General features: G+C 39.3%; 1 protein-coding gene across 1 annotated transcript in view; it reads left to right on the plus strand.

Annotated features, from left to right (window-relative positions):
- The window catches only part of tmx3b (thioredoxin related transmembrane protein 3b), a 44,278-nt gene extending 25,559 nt beyond the window's left edge, over positions 1-18,719 (plus strand). Inside the window, exons 11-16 of the mRNA XM_014992366.2 lie at positions 1,081-1,138; positions 1,364-1,417; positions 4,524-4,580; positions 9,161-9,290; positions 11,009-11,077; positions 16,008-18,719. Coding sequence (XP_014847852.2) covers positions 1,081-1,138; positions 1,364-1,417; positions 4,524-4,580; positions 9,161-9,290; positions 11,009-11,077; positions 16,008-16,265 — 626 coding nt within the window. The 3' untranslated portion in view covers positions 16,266-18,719. The remainder of the gene's footprint in view (positions 1-1,080; positions 1,139-1,363; positions 1,418-4,523; positions 4,581-9,160; positions 9,291-11,008; positions 11,078-16,007) is intronic.
- Positions 18,720-19,991: the final 1,272 nt, after the last annotated feature.

Consider the following 19,991-nt stretch of genomic DNA (forward strand, 5'->3'; position numbering starts at 1 on the left):
CCAGATTTAAAAAAAACTGCACTGATGTTTCAAAATCCCAGTACTCTTTCAGACAAGCCGCTGATGAATTATTTTCTATGCATATTATTCTAGTTCAGTGTACCTTCTTAAGTTCTCCAAATCCTTGCTGGCATTAATTATGCACATTCCCGCTTGAGAAACTCCCATGAAGACAGGCACTCTGCAGTGGGAAGAAATGCACACAAACTAAGCCGTATATTAAGATTTCTTCTCTGCATTGCAAGTATTTATCTCTTCTCCTGACTCCAGGCTGTCCACTTTCTCTACATAACCTTTCTGCATCAGTGACCAGCAGGGGGCAGACTGCCTCTTTCATCTAAATGTCAAGGGGCTTCCTGCCTCAAACAGTAGCAGCTTAAATAGGAGACCTTTTTAAGTTGTGTAAGAGTTTGTTGTCTTTTTTTTTTTTTTAAGTAGACCTATTTGTCATTTCATGGGTTTTGGTTTTGAATGGCACCTAAATAGCTCTGCAACCAACTGAGCACTTGTTTCCTGCACAACGAAGCAGAAAGCTGAAGTTAGTTTAATGTTTGAGTGATTAATGGGTAAATCACCCTCCATGCCTCTTCCTTTCTTTTCCCTATCGAGCGCTGCTGAAGCATCTCTCATGCAGCTCCTACAGCTCGGAAAAGTCTGGAAGATCTGAATTAATATGGACGATAAAAAATCTGTCCGTCCGTCCATTTATATGTCTAACTTTCCCTCCGTCCATCTGTTTGTCCCTCCTTTCATTCGTTTGTTCATCTTTCTGTTCGTCCATCCATTAGTGATCAAGTTTATGTGCCTTGGTTTCACATGATTCCAGCATACAAATATTTAACATGCATCCACAGATCTGACTGGTCATACACCAGTGCATCTGTACATCCAGTCACACTTCCATCTCTAAATATCAGAGCACCTCTGAGATTTCCTTTAGGAAAAAGAAGTAATTTTGATACAAAAGTTGCATAAGAAGCCTCCTGCCAGTGTCTAACTGGTCTCAAATTGTTTCCATCTTTTCTTTATTCTGCATCTGAAAACAAAAAAAAAAGTGTAATCAATGTCTTCCTGCCACAGGTAAGCTGGTGGCAATTGCAATCATCGACGAGAAAGACCCCACAGAGCAGAGCGGCAGGTAAAGAGAAGACAGAAATTAAAAAGCTGTGCCCGTAATAAACAAATGGCTCGCCACCGCAGCTGCATTTTGGTGTGTGGCTTTCGAATAGAGATAAGACTGACTGTTATTGTTTGGAGCTGCCCACAAATTGCAGCCAGCGGCTAAAAATAAATAAAAAATAAGGAAAAAAAGGGATGGGCTCTGACTTATGTGGCTTTTCACTCTCTTCTCATTTGCTTTTAGATTAAAGACCTTGATGCAGCGGGTGGCGAAGGAATACAGAGAACAGTTTAACAGGTGAGGCACGGAGACAGGATGAGGTCAGAGATGAAAATCCAATTTATACGTTTATTTCAGGACGGCGTACTCGCTGGGGAAATGCTGCCAGTCTATTCACAAGCAAGTTTATGCCGTTGTCAGGGCACGTCTGTTTTCCTTTTCTTTTTCTTTTTTTTGTAGCGGTTCAGTAGAAAGGTAATTATGTGAAATGTCAGCTTCCAAATTTAGGTGTTCTTTTCAGCTGTCAATCACCGCCGCAGCTCAGCCTTTATTAATGCATAATTTTCTGTTTTCCTGCGCGATAACAACTCTGTACCGGGGTGTTTATGTTGCGTGCTGCGCTGCTCGACCTGTTCTCATGCTGGAACGCTGCTCTGTAACAAGGCAAATAAAAACAAAGCAGTGTATAATTTCAGGAGAAGCTATTTTTGCTCCACGAGGATGGGAAAGAAAAGGAAGCGGATTTTAACAAAGGGCTGTCAAATGAAAGTGTGCTGATTGTGCGCAGTGGGTTAACTTAAAGCACAGCTGGTGGGTCATCCTCCAGCTGAAGGATTCTGGTTAAAGCAGGAATGTACTGTGCTGAAGTGGCTGCTGCGTTTGAATAAAGATGTCCTCCTCAAACCGCTGTGATCAAAGCGCTTCTCCCTCTCCAGGCATTCCCATTAGGGCTGATTGAATTACTCAGATCCCTATCATCAATTATACCACTATCTGCCACACTGCCTTCTGCTGTTTCTTCTTCTTTTTTTTCTTCCCCCAAAGATGTCTGAATTTGAGTTCCCCCCACTGAGATCAGAGCCGCCTGCAGGGTTCTGACACACCTAAACGGAGCTTGTAATTACAAGTCGCTGGCTGCAGTGTCGCCCCCGGTGGTAGGTGGAGGTAGCACATGCAGAGAAGAGATCACAGGAGAGGGCTGACATTTGAATGAGCCGATGCCGTTTGATGCAGCGCTGTGGTATTCAGCTCACCCACCATTTGGTGGCGTTCGTGGGCAAACGGGATTCTCGTCAGTCGGTGGGCATGAATGTGCTGGAACTGAGCACATGTTGCTTTGTCTTGGTTTTGATCTGCCAGTTGGAGCTGAAAATAAAAAAAGCTTTATCACAAAGTCTCACAAACTGAGACCTCTGAGCCTTAATTTCTATCCTTAAAGGAGTTTAGACTCTCATAATTCCTCATTTAAAGCCCACGAGAGTCCGAGTAAGCATACTTCTAGACCCAATGTTTAGTTTTATACGTTATAATGTTCACATTATCCAAGAATAGATTTTTTTTAGGAGTTCTATGGCATTGTTTTGGTTTTAGATCCCATAAATATGCAATGCTGGTTTTTCAGTTCACTCTACTCTGCTCATTTAGCTGTTTTTAGTGGTAAAAATAAAAACAACTTTTCAAACCCAGCCCAAAACGGCAAAGTAAAGGAACAGAAAGCAGTGTGCTTTTAGCGTACCGGGAATGGGTTTTTCCACAAAACCAGAAAATAGGAGGACTATTGGGCTTGAAGGGATTTAAAAGAAACTTCAGTGGTGTACTGTAGCTTGCTAATATTTTTTCTTTTAAAATAAATTATTTTTGCCAATTTTAATCTAATAATACCAGAGCTCATTATGAATTCAGGGCAGATGTTTTTGCAGGAAGTTGAAATCTAAACTTGCTGCACCATGGATGGCTGCATGGATGGATTATTAGTTATTGTTTATTGGAAGGATGGTTGCGACAACAATGCATGGTTTGGATGGATGGATGGATGGATGGATAGAGAAATAAATGAGTTAATAAATGAATGGAGGGATTGATAAATGGATGAATGGATTCATAGAACACCAAAACAGAGGAATCGGAGGCATGATGTGTAACACGACGGCCTCCGTTTTCCAACATGGCTGATTCATACAAGCCGCTTTTCTGCACATTAGTTGATTTGAAGACCTTTGAATTTTCAAGTTTGAAACCAACTTAAGTTTATATAATTGACTCAGGACTTTGGATGAAAATGGAGCAGGGGACATCAAACATTTCTTTCTATTTTTGAGATGCTGTAATGTGTAATATTGTTGTTTATTTAAAGTCAATAGTCTTTTATTTAAATCTGCTTGACTGGTGTTCACTTAATTAAAAATATACTCGGTAAACTTACCCATATAAAACTACAAGTGTGGGAGTGTTTAATTAAACTTATATTGCGCTCTTAGCAGCCTGCTTAATGGTTCGATGCATGTCTGTGGAAAGATTAGCATGCATAGGGACCAGATCTGCTTTAAAATAAATTAAGAGGCAAAATTTGAATACAAAATAATAAAAAAAAAATGGTTATATCCTTTCCATGTCACATTTTCAGTGTTGCATTTCCTCACTTCTCTTGTCGCTCTTAGAGGTGTAAATCATTTTCTACCTAATTCAGATCCGTATCTCACTCCGCTGCCGTTTCCAGCGCTGGCTTTTACTTTATGATGAGTTTTATTCCCAGTCCGGTTTGCTATTGTCAGTACGATTACCTCGAACATTGACTGAAGGTTTTCTTTTTTTTTTTTTCTTTCTTTCTTTCATTGCCTCCACAAAATTTATTATATTGTTCAGTCTTAATAATCATGCCATTCACATAAGCACATGCGGTACTGCTTAGCACCCTGGGGACGATCCTCCTATATGTAGCAATGATTCAAAATGAATATAATGTATATGTGCGGGCCGTCGCAATCAGTCATTCGGCGAAAGTCGCCAGTTTCTCTGGCCCTCCCCACCCCTTCCCTCATCTGCTTGCAATGTGTTCTTCTCAGACATAGTGCAGTACAATGAGGTACAAATTGAATTCCTCCTCCTTCCTTATCATTTAGATAAATAACCCAAGACTTTTCTGTGGCGAAGGAGATGAGGAGAAGCATAGGGACGGTGCAGGATGGCGCTTTGGGGATGTTTTTTTTTTCCATTCCCTCCCACAGTGACAAAAGCGTTCTTATGTTTTCAGCAGCGGGCACCTCATCTTACTTTTAACCAAGTTTTCTATTTGTGTGATATTGTGCATTGAAGATACTGTCCTGGTTTGTGCTAACAATATACAGCCCACAGAGACGGGAGATAGAGTTCATTTTACTCGCTCTTATTTTTCTTGCATCTCCAGAGACTTCCAGTTTGGCCACATGGATGGGAACGACTACATTAACGGCCTCATTATGGGGTGAGTGTCTCTCCCCTCGTGTCACACTCTTCTCTTTCAGCCTCACCTTACCTTCTGTCAGCCACTTATCTAGGTCTGCAGTGGCTTGTGATGCCGGCCTTTGCCATTAAGGATTCTGTCTTCAGGAGAGGTCGATTACACCGAAATGCTGTCATTTTAACTTGTGCTGCTTCTTGGTCCTTCAGTCACCATGGCCCAACAAACACAAAACATTCACAAGCTGCTGTAGATTTGCATGTGAAAGGGCCGTGTGGAATGAAGACCTACTTAAGAAATTTTTAGAAATGATCATTTTACCACTTCACTAAGGTATCTCTAAATAAAATTCAGTGCAGTTAAATGTCCTCAACGGCCTTGTAGTAGTTCTCCTGTGTACAAATTCGGCTGTTCTGTGAAGGCCTAAGATGTGTGTTAGAGAATATCGGCAGGTCAGCAAGTACATGAATGCAAAAAGATTCTGCAGGCTGGTCAGGGAAAAGTTGTGAAAAAGATTAAAGCAGACAAATATAAAAGCTCTGAACACCTCTCAGAGCTTTGTTCAGTCCATCGTGAAAACCGAAAGTGTGTAACAACAGCAAAGGCTAAACTGATGGGTCAGGTAAGGAGAGGATTGGTGAGAAAAGCAGCGAAGGAGTTTATGGTAACCCTTTAGGTCCCACAGAGACCCATCGCTCTGGTTAAAGAATCTGTTGAGGGGACAAGTATTAGTTGTTCGTTTCACCAATCTGTCCTTTATGGGAAGTAGTAGTCCTGTTTCCAGATTGTAACAGGCCATATAGAGAACACTACAAATGTCTGGAAGGAGTTTTTCTCAGATGAGACCGAGATTAAACTTTTTGTTGGCCTTACTAGAGAGGAAATATTTATGGAGTTGTTTTTTGCAAAGGAGTTTTTGCTTCTCTTTCAGGTCAGGGTGACCTGGTGCCTCCCTTTGCCTTTGCCATGACTTGGAAAGAATGCTGTTTGGACAGATAAGAACAACAATCCTTGATTAATTGTTATTCGGCACATCTGAAATGGAGCAGATGTTGATATCCAAGAGGTCCCAAATTGTTTCTGGGAAATTCCAGTACACATTCACTGTAAACAACGGCTGAAGCTCCTGCGTAAATTAAGGGTAGTAGTGCCATTGGTCAAAACTTTCCAATACACACCAGTAGAGTTGAAACCCTATAAAAAAAGTGATGCCAGAAGCCAGTTTCAAAGCCTTTTCACAAACAAAAATGGATGAAAATATCAATGTGTAGATGTGCCACTTGGTTAGGATGGTTTGGTTCTCAAACACATGCAGATATAACTGCAGTGCTCCTCATAGGGCTGGTCCTTTTTTTTCAGAGGTGTCACAGTAAAATGGCCTGAATAGAAATAGACAACACTTTTAAGATAAAAAGAAAAAAAATAAATAAAAATCCCCCCCTGCTAAATCCAAATTAACTACATTGATTGTGTTGTAATGTGACAAAATTAGAAATGTTGAAGGTGGGTTTTGTCGGGCTCCGTATTGATGGATTGAATCTATAGAGATCTTAATGTTTTTGCCTCATAGTGTAGCAGTAATGATGAAGGACGATCCGGCTGTAGCAGCTTTGTACCCGGTCTGGGGCCGACTGTTAGGGTGTCATGCTCTGAGAGACCCTCCATCTGACATGCCACACTTTTTAATTAGACTCAACCCCACAAGTGTTACAGACCAGCAGGGCTGCAGCGGCCGCTTGTCTGTTTTGTGTCAAGTAACTTCTAGTGCCTCGTTATGTGTGTCTGGTTAATTTAGTGTGAGAGCCTGCATGCATAATGGCTCCGCTGCAGGATGTTATTTTAATTTGAGCATGTTATTGTTTGTCGGAGAGAGATTATAGCAGCCATACTCTTCTAAGTCCTGTCTAATTAAGTCAGCGATTCAGCAGCAGGCTGCAGATTCTAAATGTGACCAAATGCAACTGACAGAGTCCTAAATTTAAACAGGAAGTGAGTATATTTAGGATTAAAAGGGGTTAATTTGTGTTTCTAGGTCTGCATGGGAACATGCAGCAGGCACAATGCAGGGTTTCATTGGCTCTGAATGTGGCTGCGGCAGTGCAGGATTAATTGCTCTCTTTTGAGGAATAAAATCCTGCGTTGTCCACCAATCCTTTCCCCTTAGGAGGCTCATGGAAATAAATCTGATGGCTTTTTATCTGCCTTTCTGTCATCGCCGTGATGACTGTCTGGCAGCGGTCTGTCTCTCACTAAAGGCGACCCCAGCTTTCATCAGGGGCACATAAACACACCCATGAACACACACATATCTAAGATAACTGCTCTGAGTCTCAAGGGTATCCTTGGGTTTGTTTTAATATAGGATTATTGCTAACATCTTTACCAGGCAGTGAAAGACTAAAGATGTGAGGTCTCATTGTGTGGGAGGAAGACTTTTATCAGAGGATGTGAATCATTAGAGAGTAACTTTAAATCAGCCTGTTAAAAATCTGTAGTTCCACTTGAATGTGAGTGTTGATTGCTGGTGTTAGGGTTGGGGTGGTTTCACTCACAATCTTATTATTTTTAAAGCTATCCCGAGAAGTGGTAGTGGTGGTCATCAAATGGGAAGAGCGGCAGGGTTGACTCTCAAAGCGTGTGTGTTTTCACAGTATATACAGTGGACACCTGGTGTTGGTGGAGGTGAAGGTCCACAGCTATGGGGTAATATTATATACCATGACACAAGGAGGATAGACATCAGTAATGGGAAAAATACAGGACAGCTGTGAAATGCAAAGAAACCAAACTTATCTACCAAATTAAAAAGAAGCGAAATAGAAATTGGTTGATGAAGCTGCTAAGATGAGATGGCTGAAGAGATGCAGAAATTTCTAAGTTTTTGTGTTTTAATTGACAACAAGCTCGTGTTTTCTCCAAACATCTAAGCTTTGACACAAGAGGTTGCAAAACAAAAACCTTTTTCTCACGAATCCTGCTGACTCCAACCAAAGACGACTTCATATTAAAACTGAACGGCACTTCAAAAAAAAAAAAAAAAGGATTAATTCAAAGGTGTGTTCACTTTTGCACCAAGGTTATTGAATTTGTGTATTTTGTTTTGAAATTATTTATAATGGTTTAATCTCTTCAGGGCCACCATAGTATGAAGCAGCCGTTTTTGTTTGCATTGGAAAAGAAGTGACTCTGCTGGTGCAAGGCATGTTCCTTCATCATCGCAGTGAACCCCCTGTAGTCCCACTTAGAGGCATAAAGGCTAATCCATATTTAGTTTAAATGAGGGCCATCTGTTGGAGTATGGTGGTGAAAATATGCATTCATTATGTCTGTGTGTGTGTGTGTGTGTGTGTGTGTGTGGGTGTGTGTGCGTGTGCGTGTTTGCAGCTCTCAGCTGGACAGAGTAGTGAAGTGTTGATGACTCCACCACACGGGTATGTGTGTGTTTGCACTCTGGATCTCAGCTGGGTGGTGGATTGGGACATTGATGGATATGTGTGTGCATGTGTGCAATTTGTTGCTGGGTTGAGTATCACCGCAGGGATGTGAGGTGGCGGCACAGTGATGGACTGTTTGTGTGACTGTGCATGTGTGTGTGTGTGCGCATGTAAGCAACGGCATACCTTATCTAAGCCAGGCTTTGGTGCTGCACAAGATGTGTGGAAAAAGGATTAGTTGTTTTATGACCTTATTCCTTATCTCACAAGGATTTATAATTCCTCTGCCGATTTGTGGAGATTAAGCAGCTCAGGAGTGTAAAGTGAAGGTTACTGTTTGAGTCCTCTGCTAAACTAAAGATGAGTGGACCTCTGGGCCACAGCATAGAGGCAGAGGGGCTTCCCTTAAGACGGCCTGTGATTTACTAAAAGGAGTTTTTCACCAATCGGGTTCCAGTGGTTGACCAGGGCTGGAGATGAAGCTAGAATCAGTTAAAGAAACAGTAAGTGTTTCTACAGCTATATAGCTAACACCAGTTATGTCGGTAAAATATTCTTGTTAATTCGACTTGTGTTTAATGTTAAACATTTGTAATTCTTACTATGGAAATTAATAGAAAAAACTAAGTTCTTTATTTAAACTGACAAATCTACAGTAAATCTATAGAAATCTATAAAAAAAATCACCAAATAATGAGCTGAGAACTTTTATTAAATGAATATTGGGATTTTAACATAAAACATGTTGGTAACTAAAACCTTTGTTTAAAGTTTTACATAAAAAAGTTTTCTTGCACTGCTCTTAAAGGAACATGCAGTATCATTGAGTTTTGAAATTTTAAAATAATTTAATGTTTTTTATGTCTTTTGCTGTAATAAACACAAACAAAGTCCCTGAGTTTCCCCACATTTTGCTGGAGAATCAGAAGAAACAACAGGATTCATCATCTTATTAGAAGTCTTCTCTTTGAAAGAAACCCCGTGGGAAAAGTTAGGTTCCTCTCAGTATGAAACACTTTGTTTATCACACTACTGTATTATCCGTGTTCCAATTTGTTCTGTAAGATAACTGCATTTTGTTCCCACTTTGATAATGGCAACTTGTGATGCAGAGGTTAAGAAGATGAAATGTCTTGTTCTGTTGTCTTTTTTTTTTTTCCTTTTTCTCAGGGAGGTGACAGTGCCTTCCGTTATCATCCTCAACACATCCAACGAGCAGTACTTCATGCCCAGCGAGCTGATTGAGAGCACGGACCAGCTGGTCCAATTCATCAGCAGCGTCCTGAACGGTTCTGCACAGGTTAACACCCTCCACTCCTCTCGTCTCCCTCCGCTGCTTTCTGTTTAAGCTTTCAGCTCAGAATAGCCCATTCACCCGCTTCTCCTTGTGTTGTACCATTGTAATCACCTCAGTGCTCCTCATTAATCACACATGTTGTCTTGCATTGTAAGTCCTAAGACAATTTGCACAGTAAAAGAAATTGCAATCTCCTTTTGCATGTTTAGGTTCTGTTTAGGGCTCTGTCCCGCTTGGACAGATTATCAACAAGTCTTTGAAATCAAACAGCCAGATTCCTGCATTGCTCTGTAATGACAACCTTGAGAAGAGATTTCATGGTTCCTTCCTGCTCTACAGTGAAGGCACCAGATGTATCAAACCATAAGCCAAACATCCAGAGGTTCTGTCTTCTTTTTTTTTTTTTTTCTGTGCTATTTTTGGCTTCTTAAAACAAACCACCTCCCACAAAAAAGGGGAGCAGCAGAAACCTGCAGTTTTCTGTCGTCCGGTTCCGGGCAAAGCCTGAGCAGCTTTCAGCTTTTCACATCATGACCATAATGTTTACCTCTCTCACGGCTGGTCCAGGCTTCATGTGTACGCACGCAGAATAATAGTGGTTGGAAAGTATTCTGCTGTGGGTTTCCAGGGAATTCGTGAAGAAGGGGAGAACCCCCCTCCTCTATTAATGAATAAAATCTCTGAACAGATTACAGATGGTAAGTTTTGCTTCAGACATAAAAAGATAAGGATGGTGGTCTGTTCCAACTTTCCACTACTCCCGTTTTTATTTTTTGAAGATTTTGAACTCCCTTTTATTGTGGTGCACGACCAGCTTTAGCATTCGAGTCTTCTATACTTGAAAAGCATTTCTTTCCCTTATGCTTCAGTAAGGGAAAGAAATGCTCAAACGGCGTTCTATAAAAAGCATTGTGAAAACTCCTGCATCCATCTCCCTGCAACAGAAGCTCAGTGTGCAACAGCTGCTACCGAAAAATTAGCCTCATGCCCTCTTCCAGCTAATTTACTGAGGTCCTGTTTGGGGCAGAGCTAATTAACTGGACATCCTGATGAATTAGCATCAGCACACATCATTCATTTCTAAGCCCAGATGCTTTTATAGGCAAATGAGGTCAGAGCTGAAACGTGGGACACAAACTAAAGTTGGGGACGTTTAGTCATTTTTTTTCCTGAAATACAAATTTCTATTGAAAACGTGTTAATCGCATGACTTATCATATTTTTGCAGTATGTAAATCGCAAAGATGTTGTCAAGAACCACAAACAGACCCCAGTTTTTTCTATCCTTGATTGTTTTGCAACACGTTTCCCTAACCATCCCCTATATTTATAGTTTTTTTGCTCTTAAATATAACCCAAGGTGGCATTTAAAAAGGTCTTAAAAAGTCTTAAATTTGACTTTTTGCTGTAATCTGCAGATACCCTTCTATCTATCGACTAAATGCTTACACTCCCAACCGGCTGTTTAGCACAGTAAAGTCAACAAGCAAATATGAAAGAATTTGACGGAAACAGATTTTTTGCATCTGAAGTGCTGAGTGTTTCAAGAAGTTAATGATCCTTTGAAGGAGACGCATGCATTTAATGCATATTTTAAAATTGCAGGTAAACAAAGCAATATGCAAAGTCCTTTACATAAATCCTAATAAGAACTGGATTGTTGTTGTTTTCCTCTAAGACTGTAGTGGCTCTTCTGTCTTCATTGAATTGTTTTTCTGCAGGCATACGGTGGTGACGGCTTCATCCAGCGGATCAAACGCGTGGCCTTTGATGCCAGGTCCACCATCATGGTAAGATGTTGAGATTTCGGCTCAGGCTGCTGCATGATGGCAGTCAGAGATTACTTTCCAAAGCACAGAGCAGTTGTGGTTTCATTTGCTTTTATGAGGAAAAAATATATAATTTCAGAAGTTGTGGTTTTGATGTGAAACCCTTTGGGTAAAAGACAAAAAAAAAAAGTTATTTCCAGTTATTATTTCTTCCCTCCATTACTTCAGTTTTGTGTGTCTGTGAGCCACGGCTTTTCCAAACCATCACTTGGAACTAAACAATCACAGAATTTAGATGTTTATATCTCTTTTTCAACCATTTCAGACTCTTTTTTTTATATTGGTTTAAGATATTAGAGTGACAATCACCCGTCACAGCAATATGTTGAGCTGCAGCTCACATGTATTGAGATAAACCAACCATCTGACATTCTTTGTATTTCAACCCATTTTACAATGTCTCTCGTTTGGTGCAGAGACCTTAACGCAAAGCAGGTTTCCACCTAAATATAAACTTTTGCTACCTTTTGTACTTGCCGTTGTCTGTGTTTATGTAAGCAGTGTAAATGCTATGCAGGAAGCATAGAGAGCAGGTAGAAAACATCGCATGGATGCAGAGAAGCAAGCAGCAGAGCAGTGAGACTGGGAGGAGAAGAGGGACAGGAGGTTGGACTTGCTTCTCCTCCCACATTTGCCCTAAGTAGCTTTTTTGGGAGAGCAAGTGTTTATACTGCTCACGGGTGTGAGAGGAATGTATACACAGCTGTGTTGTAATGCATTACAGTCCACACACCAGTACTTGCGTTTGGGTTAAACGAATTACTGCTCTCCAACATGTCCTTTACGGAGGGATGTAGAAAAGCAGCCAGTAACATAAATAACACTTGTTTTAGTTAAATTTAGAAAAGGAAATATTTGCTTTAGTTCCTCTTGGTCATAAAAATCTGAATAATTCTTATTTTTTCTGAGTTAATAGTGTAGCATTTGTATGTTTATATTTAGAGCCCATATCCCTCAGGAATTGAAAATATTTGCCTGAATGCGTGGGAGGACTTTCTCATGGGGCTGCGGGGAGTTTTGATGATAAAATAATTCTATGGCCTCATTCCTTGTGGTGATCCACTCCTAAACCTGACACAATATTTAAAGTGTCTTACATCTATTTAGAAGTAAAAAGGACTGGACTGATTCTCAAGTAAACTTCATCCTAATTTGGAAATACAAGTCTCATATTTTGAAGAGAGAGTTTAGAGGCATGCAAGTTGAGATGTTATCTGGTATGGTGTTTTCACAATCATTGATGATTTAGGGAGCCGTGTCAAAGTCTGCACTGCTGTCTACCAGGACATGTCGGAGCACGTCATGCTTCCCTCTGTTGACAAGCCTCTTAGAGATGCTGATTTCATTTTCCAGCAGGAGGATGTCTACCCTCAATAATTTATCAGCAAAAAGGTTGTTTTTTTTACTGAAAATGTTGCTTATGTTGTCAGTGTGTAACTTTTGACTAAAATTAATTTCAATTCATTAATTATAGATCCTGCAATCAACTCTATAAATTTTTTTTAGCAAGTCTCTCCACTAATACATACATAAATGACTCATACAGTATGGACGGTTGTGCCTAAAAAATATTAGCAAACTGGGACTAAACGGTAGAGAAAAAAGTTTAAAATGACAGTTTTAAGTAATTTTTTTAAGGTTAACACATCTTATAGAAGTTGAAGCGATGGGTTGAAGTGTATTTATTCCGCCTTGTTTAGAAATTATTTCCAAGGACATTGTAAGGATGTGCCGCTATTATCCATCAGTATTTGTGATTAAAGCATGCTAGACATTGGGAGCTCAAAGAATCAAGCCAATGTGTAATTAAAGTATATTTAATTGCAGTGAATGATGGTGAACATTATCTGGAGTTCATGTTGATGTCAAAATGCAAAGTAGGATTTGTGGGAATATGTTTGTTGAAAGATCAAGTTTGATTAATTTACACAGCAATAATAAGCAAGAGTTTTGTTTTTACGTCACATATGTAAAAGGCATGAGTAAAAAAATGGAAAGAAATGAAACTCAACCTACTATTGTTTCCCAAAATAAGCGAGCTGTGAGCATCAGCATGACCAGAATAGAACAGAAACGGTTAATGGACATCACACTGACGCCAAGGAGCTTATCTAAATGAATCTCTGATGGGATCATGAGGAAGCAACATTAAGCCCAGTGAGTCATATCCAGACGAGTTGGCATAGTGCAACCAATCCTTACCTCATCTACTGTCTCATTGCTCTGCCGATTACCATCGCTTTTCCATCAGCAATAACCGGAGGTAACCTGAATTATTTTCCTCTCCAATTCTCAGTAGCAGTCACAATCTACGACCAAATGCTCCCTCCTGGGTATTTTTTTATTTTTTTTTATCTGTGATATTGTCGTCAAATGATACATTTTTCACAAAGGACTAAAAATCTTCTCAGCTGACCTCTGCATTGAGGTTTAAAGTGGAGATGATGGATTGTACATTTTACTGCAGCAGTATGGAAATTGGAAAAAAAAAAGTAGCAGAATGAAGAAAGTGAACTTGCAATAATAAAAAATGCCTCAATTAGGGTATGGAGAAGATTTTGTAGAGTTCCGTATGGGTTTTGTATGAACCAATTTAGTGTTGTAAATTATAATGTGCAGAGTGTTCTAATAAGGAGAAAATTAGAATACAGTTTTACTTATTTAGGGAAGTATGTTGGTATTCTCTCATTGGACATAAATCCTGGAACCCATACAGTTACGCCCAAAATTATATTTAAAATAAATGGACAACAAAGTGGGGTAATTAAAAAAATTATATAATGGTTATCTGTCTATTAAACCATAGACTCTTTATGAGAAACCCAAAAAGCTGCTAATAAAAGCAGCCAAGTGAACACTGATTTTGGAAGCAGTGTTTGATAAACAGCTGCTGGGAGGAAGGGTCTACAATGATGCTCCTTTGCACACTTAGGATGCAGAAGTCTGTCACTGAAGGACCTCTGCAGTTCTGCATTAGCTTCACGTAAGAACATCCAAGTGAATAATAAAAATGTACAAAGAAAAACCAAACACAAATTAAGCTTAAAAAAATAAATTAAGTCTGTTTTTGTTCCTTCCAATTATTTCTGATCTGCTAATTAAAAACCTGGTGATGCAGTTCAAATGAATAACTAGATAACTGTGTTTTCATCTAAAGCTTAAAAGCATTTTCAGCTGATATACTTTGATCTGTAAATGGCATCTGAGAGGTTTGATGTTTGATAAACAGTGACTCATCACAGTTCAAACACACCGAAATGATACATTAATAGTATGTGCTGTTTTTTTGTGCGAGAGGGAGTCGAAAAATAACAGCAGAGCTTGATAAGGAGGCAAAACTAAGATGAGGGATCCACTGACCCCCATTTCCTCTGATATGTGTTTGCATCCGGCCTTCTCTTGAAAAGCGATCGTGGACAGTTCACGTGCGTAACTGTGGTTGGCAGCTTCATTATATTTTACCCAAAATCCAAGAGAGCAATCAGTATTGTTGTTACCAGTGGGATGTAGCGGATACCATGGATAATCAAACTATTCCTGCACAAGTTCACTTCGGTGTGGACTTTTGCTGGTTTGTAGGCAGTTGAAATTGTACTTGCAAGCTCAAATATATCCATAATACCAGTGATATTTGGTTCACGTTATCTGCTAGTTTAACGTGAACCATGTGCGTTTGATAGCCATAAACAAGCTTCTGGTATATTTCTGATTTTTTTACCAGCAAAATTGGTTTGTACAGAGTTAGCATGTTGAGAAGGTGGTGAGGGAAAACATGGTTGTGCATCTTCTTATAATGTAAATATCTACTGTTGGCTATAAGTGTAATGGTTACATACACTGTTAATTGAATGATAGATTACCAATGGGGCCTGAATAAGACATCAAGGTTGTTTTTGTCCCTTACTACAATTTAATCAAGTATTTAAAGTAGAATGAAATAACTTTCTTTTAACTCAGAAGTGGTTTAAGTTATAATGAGCATATCGTCATGAGATAATTATTTTTGCATAGGTCTCTTCAGTCTTACCAGATCATTCATTTGAAACATTGTTTCAATTCAAGTTATGATTCTAAAAATTCTCACATTTTTTCTCTTGGTTTAGGGGTCGTCCATGTTGAATTTGCTAATGTTAAAGGAGTTTTAACCAGGCAGTTGTAAATTTTACAAACACAAAGTTAACTTATTGCAAAAGCAAGATCTGGTCTTTTCTAATTAAGAAACTATGAAGAGGATAATTAGAAAAGCAGGACATTTTGATGTCTCACTTGGTTTGAAAGTAAATTTGAGACAGGAATGGATTAAATTATAAATTATTCTGTTTTAGTTTAGAAAGTTAACAGGATGATGTATTGCATATCGGCCACAAAACAGTGTTGAGCTTGTTTTTTTTTTTCTTTGAAGTTTTCTGATTCCAGACAGTTCTGTTTTCTATTTCACAGAGCTTGTATTTATTATCATCATATGTTGAATTTAACGAGGAAAAGAGAAGCACCTTTTATGCAACCACTGTGTACAGCTAACACACTGGAGCGTCTTGTTAAGGTAGTCTGAGTGTAAATTACCATCAAAGGGACCATTAAAAAGCATATTCGCTGTAAAGTGAATCCACTCTGAGATCTTGGACCCCACAGGAGAGCCTTTTGCCTTGCCTGGGTAATCCAGACTTAATTAAGACAAGAAGGAAGGGTTTCACGAAAGGAATCTTCGCGAATGTTAATTTATGTAGATGATTAATGGCTTTTACCGCTGGTAAGTGTGTGCTCATTTAAATAGGATGCCGGAGTGTGAAGTTATTAATCTAACTTCTTTCTCCTGTCCTTTACCGTGTCTTTCCCTCCCTCTTTTCCCCCCTTTTTTTGTTCTCCGTTGCCTCCCTTCCTCCGACACCAGTCCGTGTTTCGCAGCTCTCCTCTGCTGGGCTGCTTCCTGTTCGGCCTCCCGCTCGGGGTAATCAGCCTGATGTGCTACGGCATCTGCACGGCCGAATCAGACGACGGCCTGGACGAAAAAAGGGAGGGGCTCACCGACGAGGAGGAAGAAGAGGACGATGAGGAAGAGGAGCAGCAGCGACAGGCCGCTGAGCTGGAAGGCCCCGAAGAGGAGGACGACGCCGGAGAAAAGGATCCCGAGGAGAAGAAAACGGATTAATGCAGGAGCACACGGCGGACGGAGGATGATTGGCTCAGTCAGTGACATGAAACTCAAAGACGTGTGTGTGATGCTACTTTGCTCCTTTGTTTTTCATCTCACTACCACTCAAAGCCCCTCCAGCACCGACTCGTCCTCTACCTTTGAGTTCTGTGTGTCGTTTGCTGGACTGGCTGCCTGGTGGAGCCTCTGAGTAAAAAATAAAAAATAAATAACAGCTTGTTCGGTTACAGAGCGTCAACAAAATTTACAAGAAGGGATGGCTGTGAACACATCACCTTATTTATTGAGATCCAATCATGTGATAGGTTTCACTTGGTCAGATATAGTTGCATCATTCAAAAACCACTAATAAAAACATTTTTTTTTGGTCATGTCCCAAAGCGTTTTATTTTTTCCTGTTTTAAAGTAAGAACCTTATGACATTTGAAATGGATACGTCTTGCCTTCGAACTCTGCTAGGAAACGATCAGGTTATTTTTCTGTCCGTCAATCTGCAGCGCTTTGCGAAAAGTATTAAGACCTCTTGAATTTTTTTCAAATAACTCCACAAACATCATTGTGTTGCATGAGGATTTTTGTGGTAGGTGAGCACAATTACCATTATTAATAATTATTCCAGCTTTGTACGTCTGAAGAGCACATTTTTGCTCTTCTTTGCAAAGCAGCTCAGGCTCAGACTGGATGGGAGTGTCTGTGAACATCAATTCGATGAGACATGGATTTGTTCTGAATCGTTCTGTTGTAGCTTCCTCTTAGGGATCGTTTTGGGCTGCTATGAACTATCTTGCCACAAAGGCACAAATGTCTGATAACAGATTCTCCCACCTGCGCTGTGGATCCCTGCAGCTCCCCCAGAGGTAACCACAGACTTATTGTTGGTCTTTCTAATAGGTTTTCCTGTACCTGGGCTGTCAGATTAGGCTCGTAGCCATGTGTTACTCTTTTCACTTATCAGTGACTTCTGAAGGCGATTGGGCTTGCATTATTTTTACTATACTATATTTTATACTTATGCAAACTATTTTGTTTTTTAAATTAGAAAATTGTCAATATTATATAAACAATGTTCTTTCACAAAAAATCCTCAAAAATGCTCTGAATTTTGTTGGCAGGTGTCAAAATGGGGGGGGGGGAAAGGTCAAGGTGTATTAAAACTGAAGGCACTGTAAACTGAAGGTGATGTTGTTAATATGCTTGGAGAGAAAAAGAAGTGCCCAGGAAGGAGGACCTGCCATAACTGAAATGTGCTTATTTTTTTTGTACTGTATGACATTGCCTGAAAACATTTCTTCTCGCTGTTCTTGAACGGGCGCAAAGTGCAGAGACAGTCTTGCATTTAGCCTATTTTTCTGTCAGCCACCTGTCCATTTGGGTTGCAAAATGACGACAAGCGCTCGAATGGTAATTTGTATCACTCTCCGTGATGCCAAAAATAGGTGCGATTTCTTCCTTTTCTTTTTTTTTCTCTCTCCCCCTCTTTAAAAATCCATTTCCACCCAAAAATGACCAACCTCCTGAAAACATCTTGTATAGATGGGTTCTACCTGTCAAGCAAAAGCCATAACATGCATCGATGGCTCCTGTGGCTCTCCTAACAACTCTTATTCCTCAAACAGACAGGAGCTGTCTGTTGGCATGTTTCATTCTGTCCTCCATCACTGGTTCCTTTATACAATTTGCCTGGCAGGTGAAAGTTTACATTCAGTGCTCTGACATGCACACTGAACACAAGAAATATGAGGACCCTTTTTTATTTTGTTACATCCCATTTTCAACTGGTCTCAAGGTTATCTTTGTCTTGCTTTTGTTTCTCTATGACTAAAATTGTGAATTAGATGAAATCCTTTGCAGGTTATGGCTTCATCTTCTTTTTTTTTTTTTTTTACTTATTTTGTGTTTTTGTTTTTATGAAAAATGCACAAATGTTGTGGTTGGACCTTGAGTTCAACTTTATTGCTTTGAAAACATTCTGGTCCCCATTAAATAACTTTGTTTCCTCGAAATACCAGAGCTGAACATTTTCCAGTCTGTCCTGTTTTGAACTTTTTGGAAAAACCACCTAATTGTCGTTTAGAAATTGGGATAATAAAACTTTAAATTATCTCTATGGAAACCGAGGACAGTTGAACATCTTCATGGACTGGAAACAGCTGATCCTGCTGATGGATAAAATCTGCTCACCAGCAGCAAATAAAGTAAAATAAACCAGAATTTAAAGTGCTGTTTAAACTTGTTAAAACATAAATCTAGACTTATCAGCAAAAGCAGGCCTGATTTTTATTTTATTTTTTTAACAGATGGAGGTCATCTGTAATCTCTACTGTGAAACTGAGCTTCCCTTGCCTTTGGTCTTTGTAGTTGCCTACTGTTCTTCAGCAAACTTTCCTCTTTGAGTGTGAACTGAGATTGTGTAACTTTATTAAAGATTTAAATAAAGATTTTCCCCTTTTTCTTGTCTTGTTGGCGTCTTTTTATAAAATATTTTTCAAAGCCTACATAAACTATGTTTTTATCAGGTAGTCTCCTCTATGGGGTTCAGTGAAATGCCAGAGTTGGTTTAGAAATTGAGAAGCAGCTTTTGTTCTCGGCGCTGCTTTGCAATTTCTAAAGGTGTTCCCCAAGGATCTATTTTAGGTCCCTTTGTATTTTCTATCTGTGTCAAAGTTATGCCAGAGTATGATTATATATGCAGATGATAGTCATTAGTTGGCTATCTTTTCAGTCACTTCATTGTCTTCTGAAACTAAAGTTGGATATTAACTAATGGAAGATTAAATTTATGACTTCTAACTGATGCTGTGTTAAACCAAATGTTTCCCCCCCCTGTTTTTATATGGTAAAAGTAAAGAAAATGCCTTTTTAAAACTCAGATCTTCACATATTTTGGCTAAAAAAACATTTTGTCTGGCATTAGAATATATATTTTAAAAAAAAGATAAAATATCTTAATTTATTCACAGAAACTTCTTGGAAATTATCTAACAAAAATTGACTCAGAGGTAGGTAAAATATACTCTTATTTTGCTGTCAAGGACTTATTTCAACCGGTGGGAACCATTGCGCCAACACAAAACTGTCTGCAGTTGTGAATGCTGGATTATAACTGATTATAGCATTAACATTTTGGCTGCTTTGCTTGGACAGCTGGACAAACCTGGCTGCTTAAAGCCCGTTGCAATAATGAGATAAAAACTGAGTTGGTACACAGTCCGGAAAATAGTATGGAAAAAATATTTCTTTGCAAACTACCTCCCTCTTTTCAGGGCCCAGTATTCTTTCTCCTTTGCTTAGTTTTGTCCTTTCTTCCTTTCATTCCTTCAGTCCTTCCTGGTTTTCTATCATTCTTTCTTTCCTTCTTTGTTCTTCCCTCTTTGCTCTCGTGTGTCTTTCATTCCATCCTTTCTTGTTTTGTGGACGTTCTTCCAGAATAATCCCTGCCATTCCTCTCCTTTTCCTTTATTGTGCACTTCATTCCTGGTGTCATTTGTCCTGTCTTTCTCCCTTCCTTTCCAAATTCTTTTTTTTTTATTGCTATAACTAGAAAAGTACATTTAATATCTTATATTTAAAATGCAAACACTGGAAAATTTAGTCTACAAAAGTGACGTTCTTACTTTAAAAACATATCTAAGCTCTGTGTCAATAGGAATTTTGTGATTGTGAGAATTAAGATTTCAGTTCTTTATGGGTTTTTTTTTTGGATGAACATTTGAACATGTTTTG

The sequence above is a fragment of the Poecilia mexicana genome, unplaced genomic scaffold, assembly GCF_051168715.1.
Source record: "Poecilia mexicana isolate PSO_F unplaced genomic scaffold, ASM5116871v1 scaffold_20, whole genome shotgun sequence".
Lineage (NCBI taxonomy): Eukaryota > Metazoa > Chordata > Actinopteri > Cyprinodontiformes > Poeciliidae > Poecilia > Poecilia mexicana.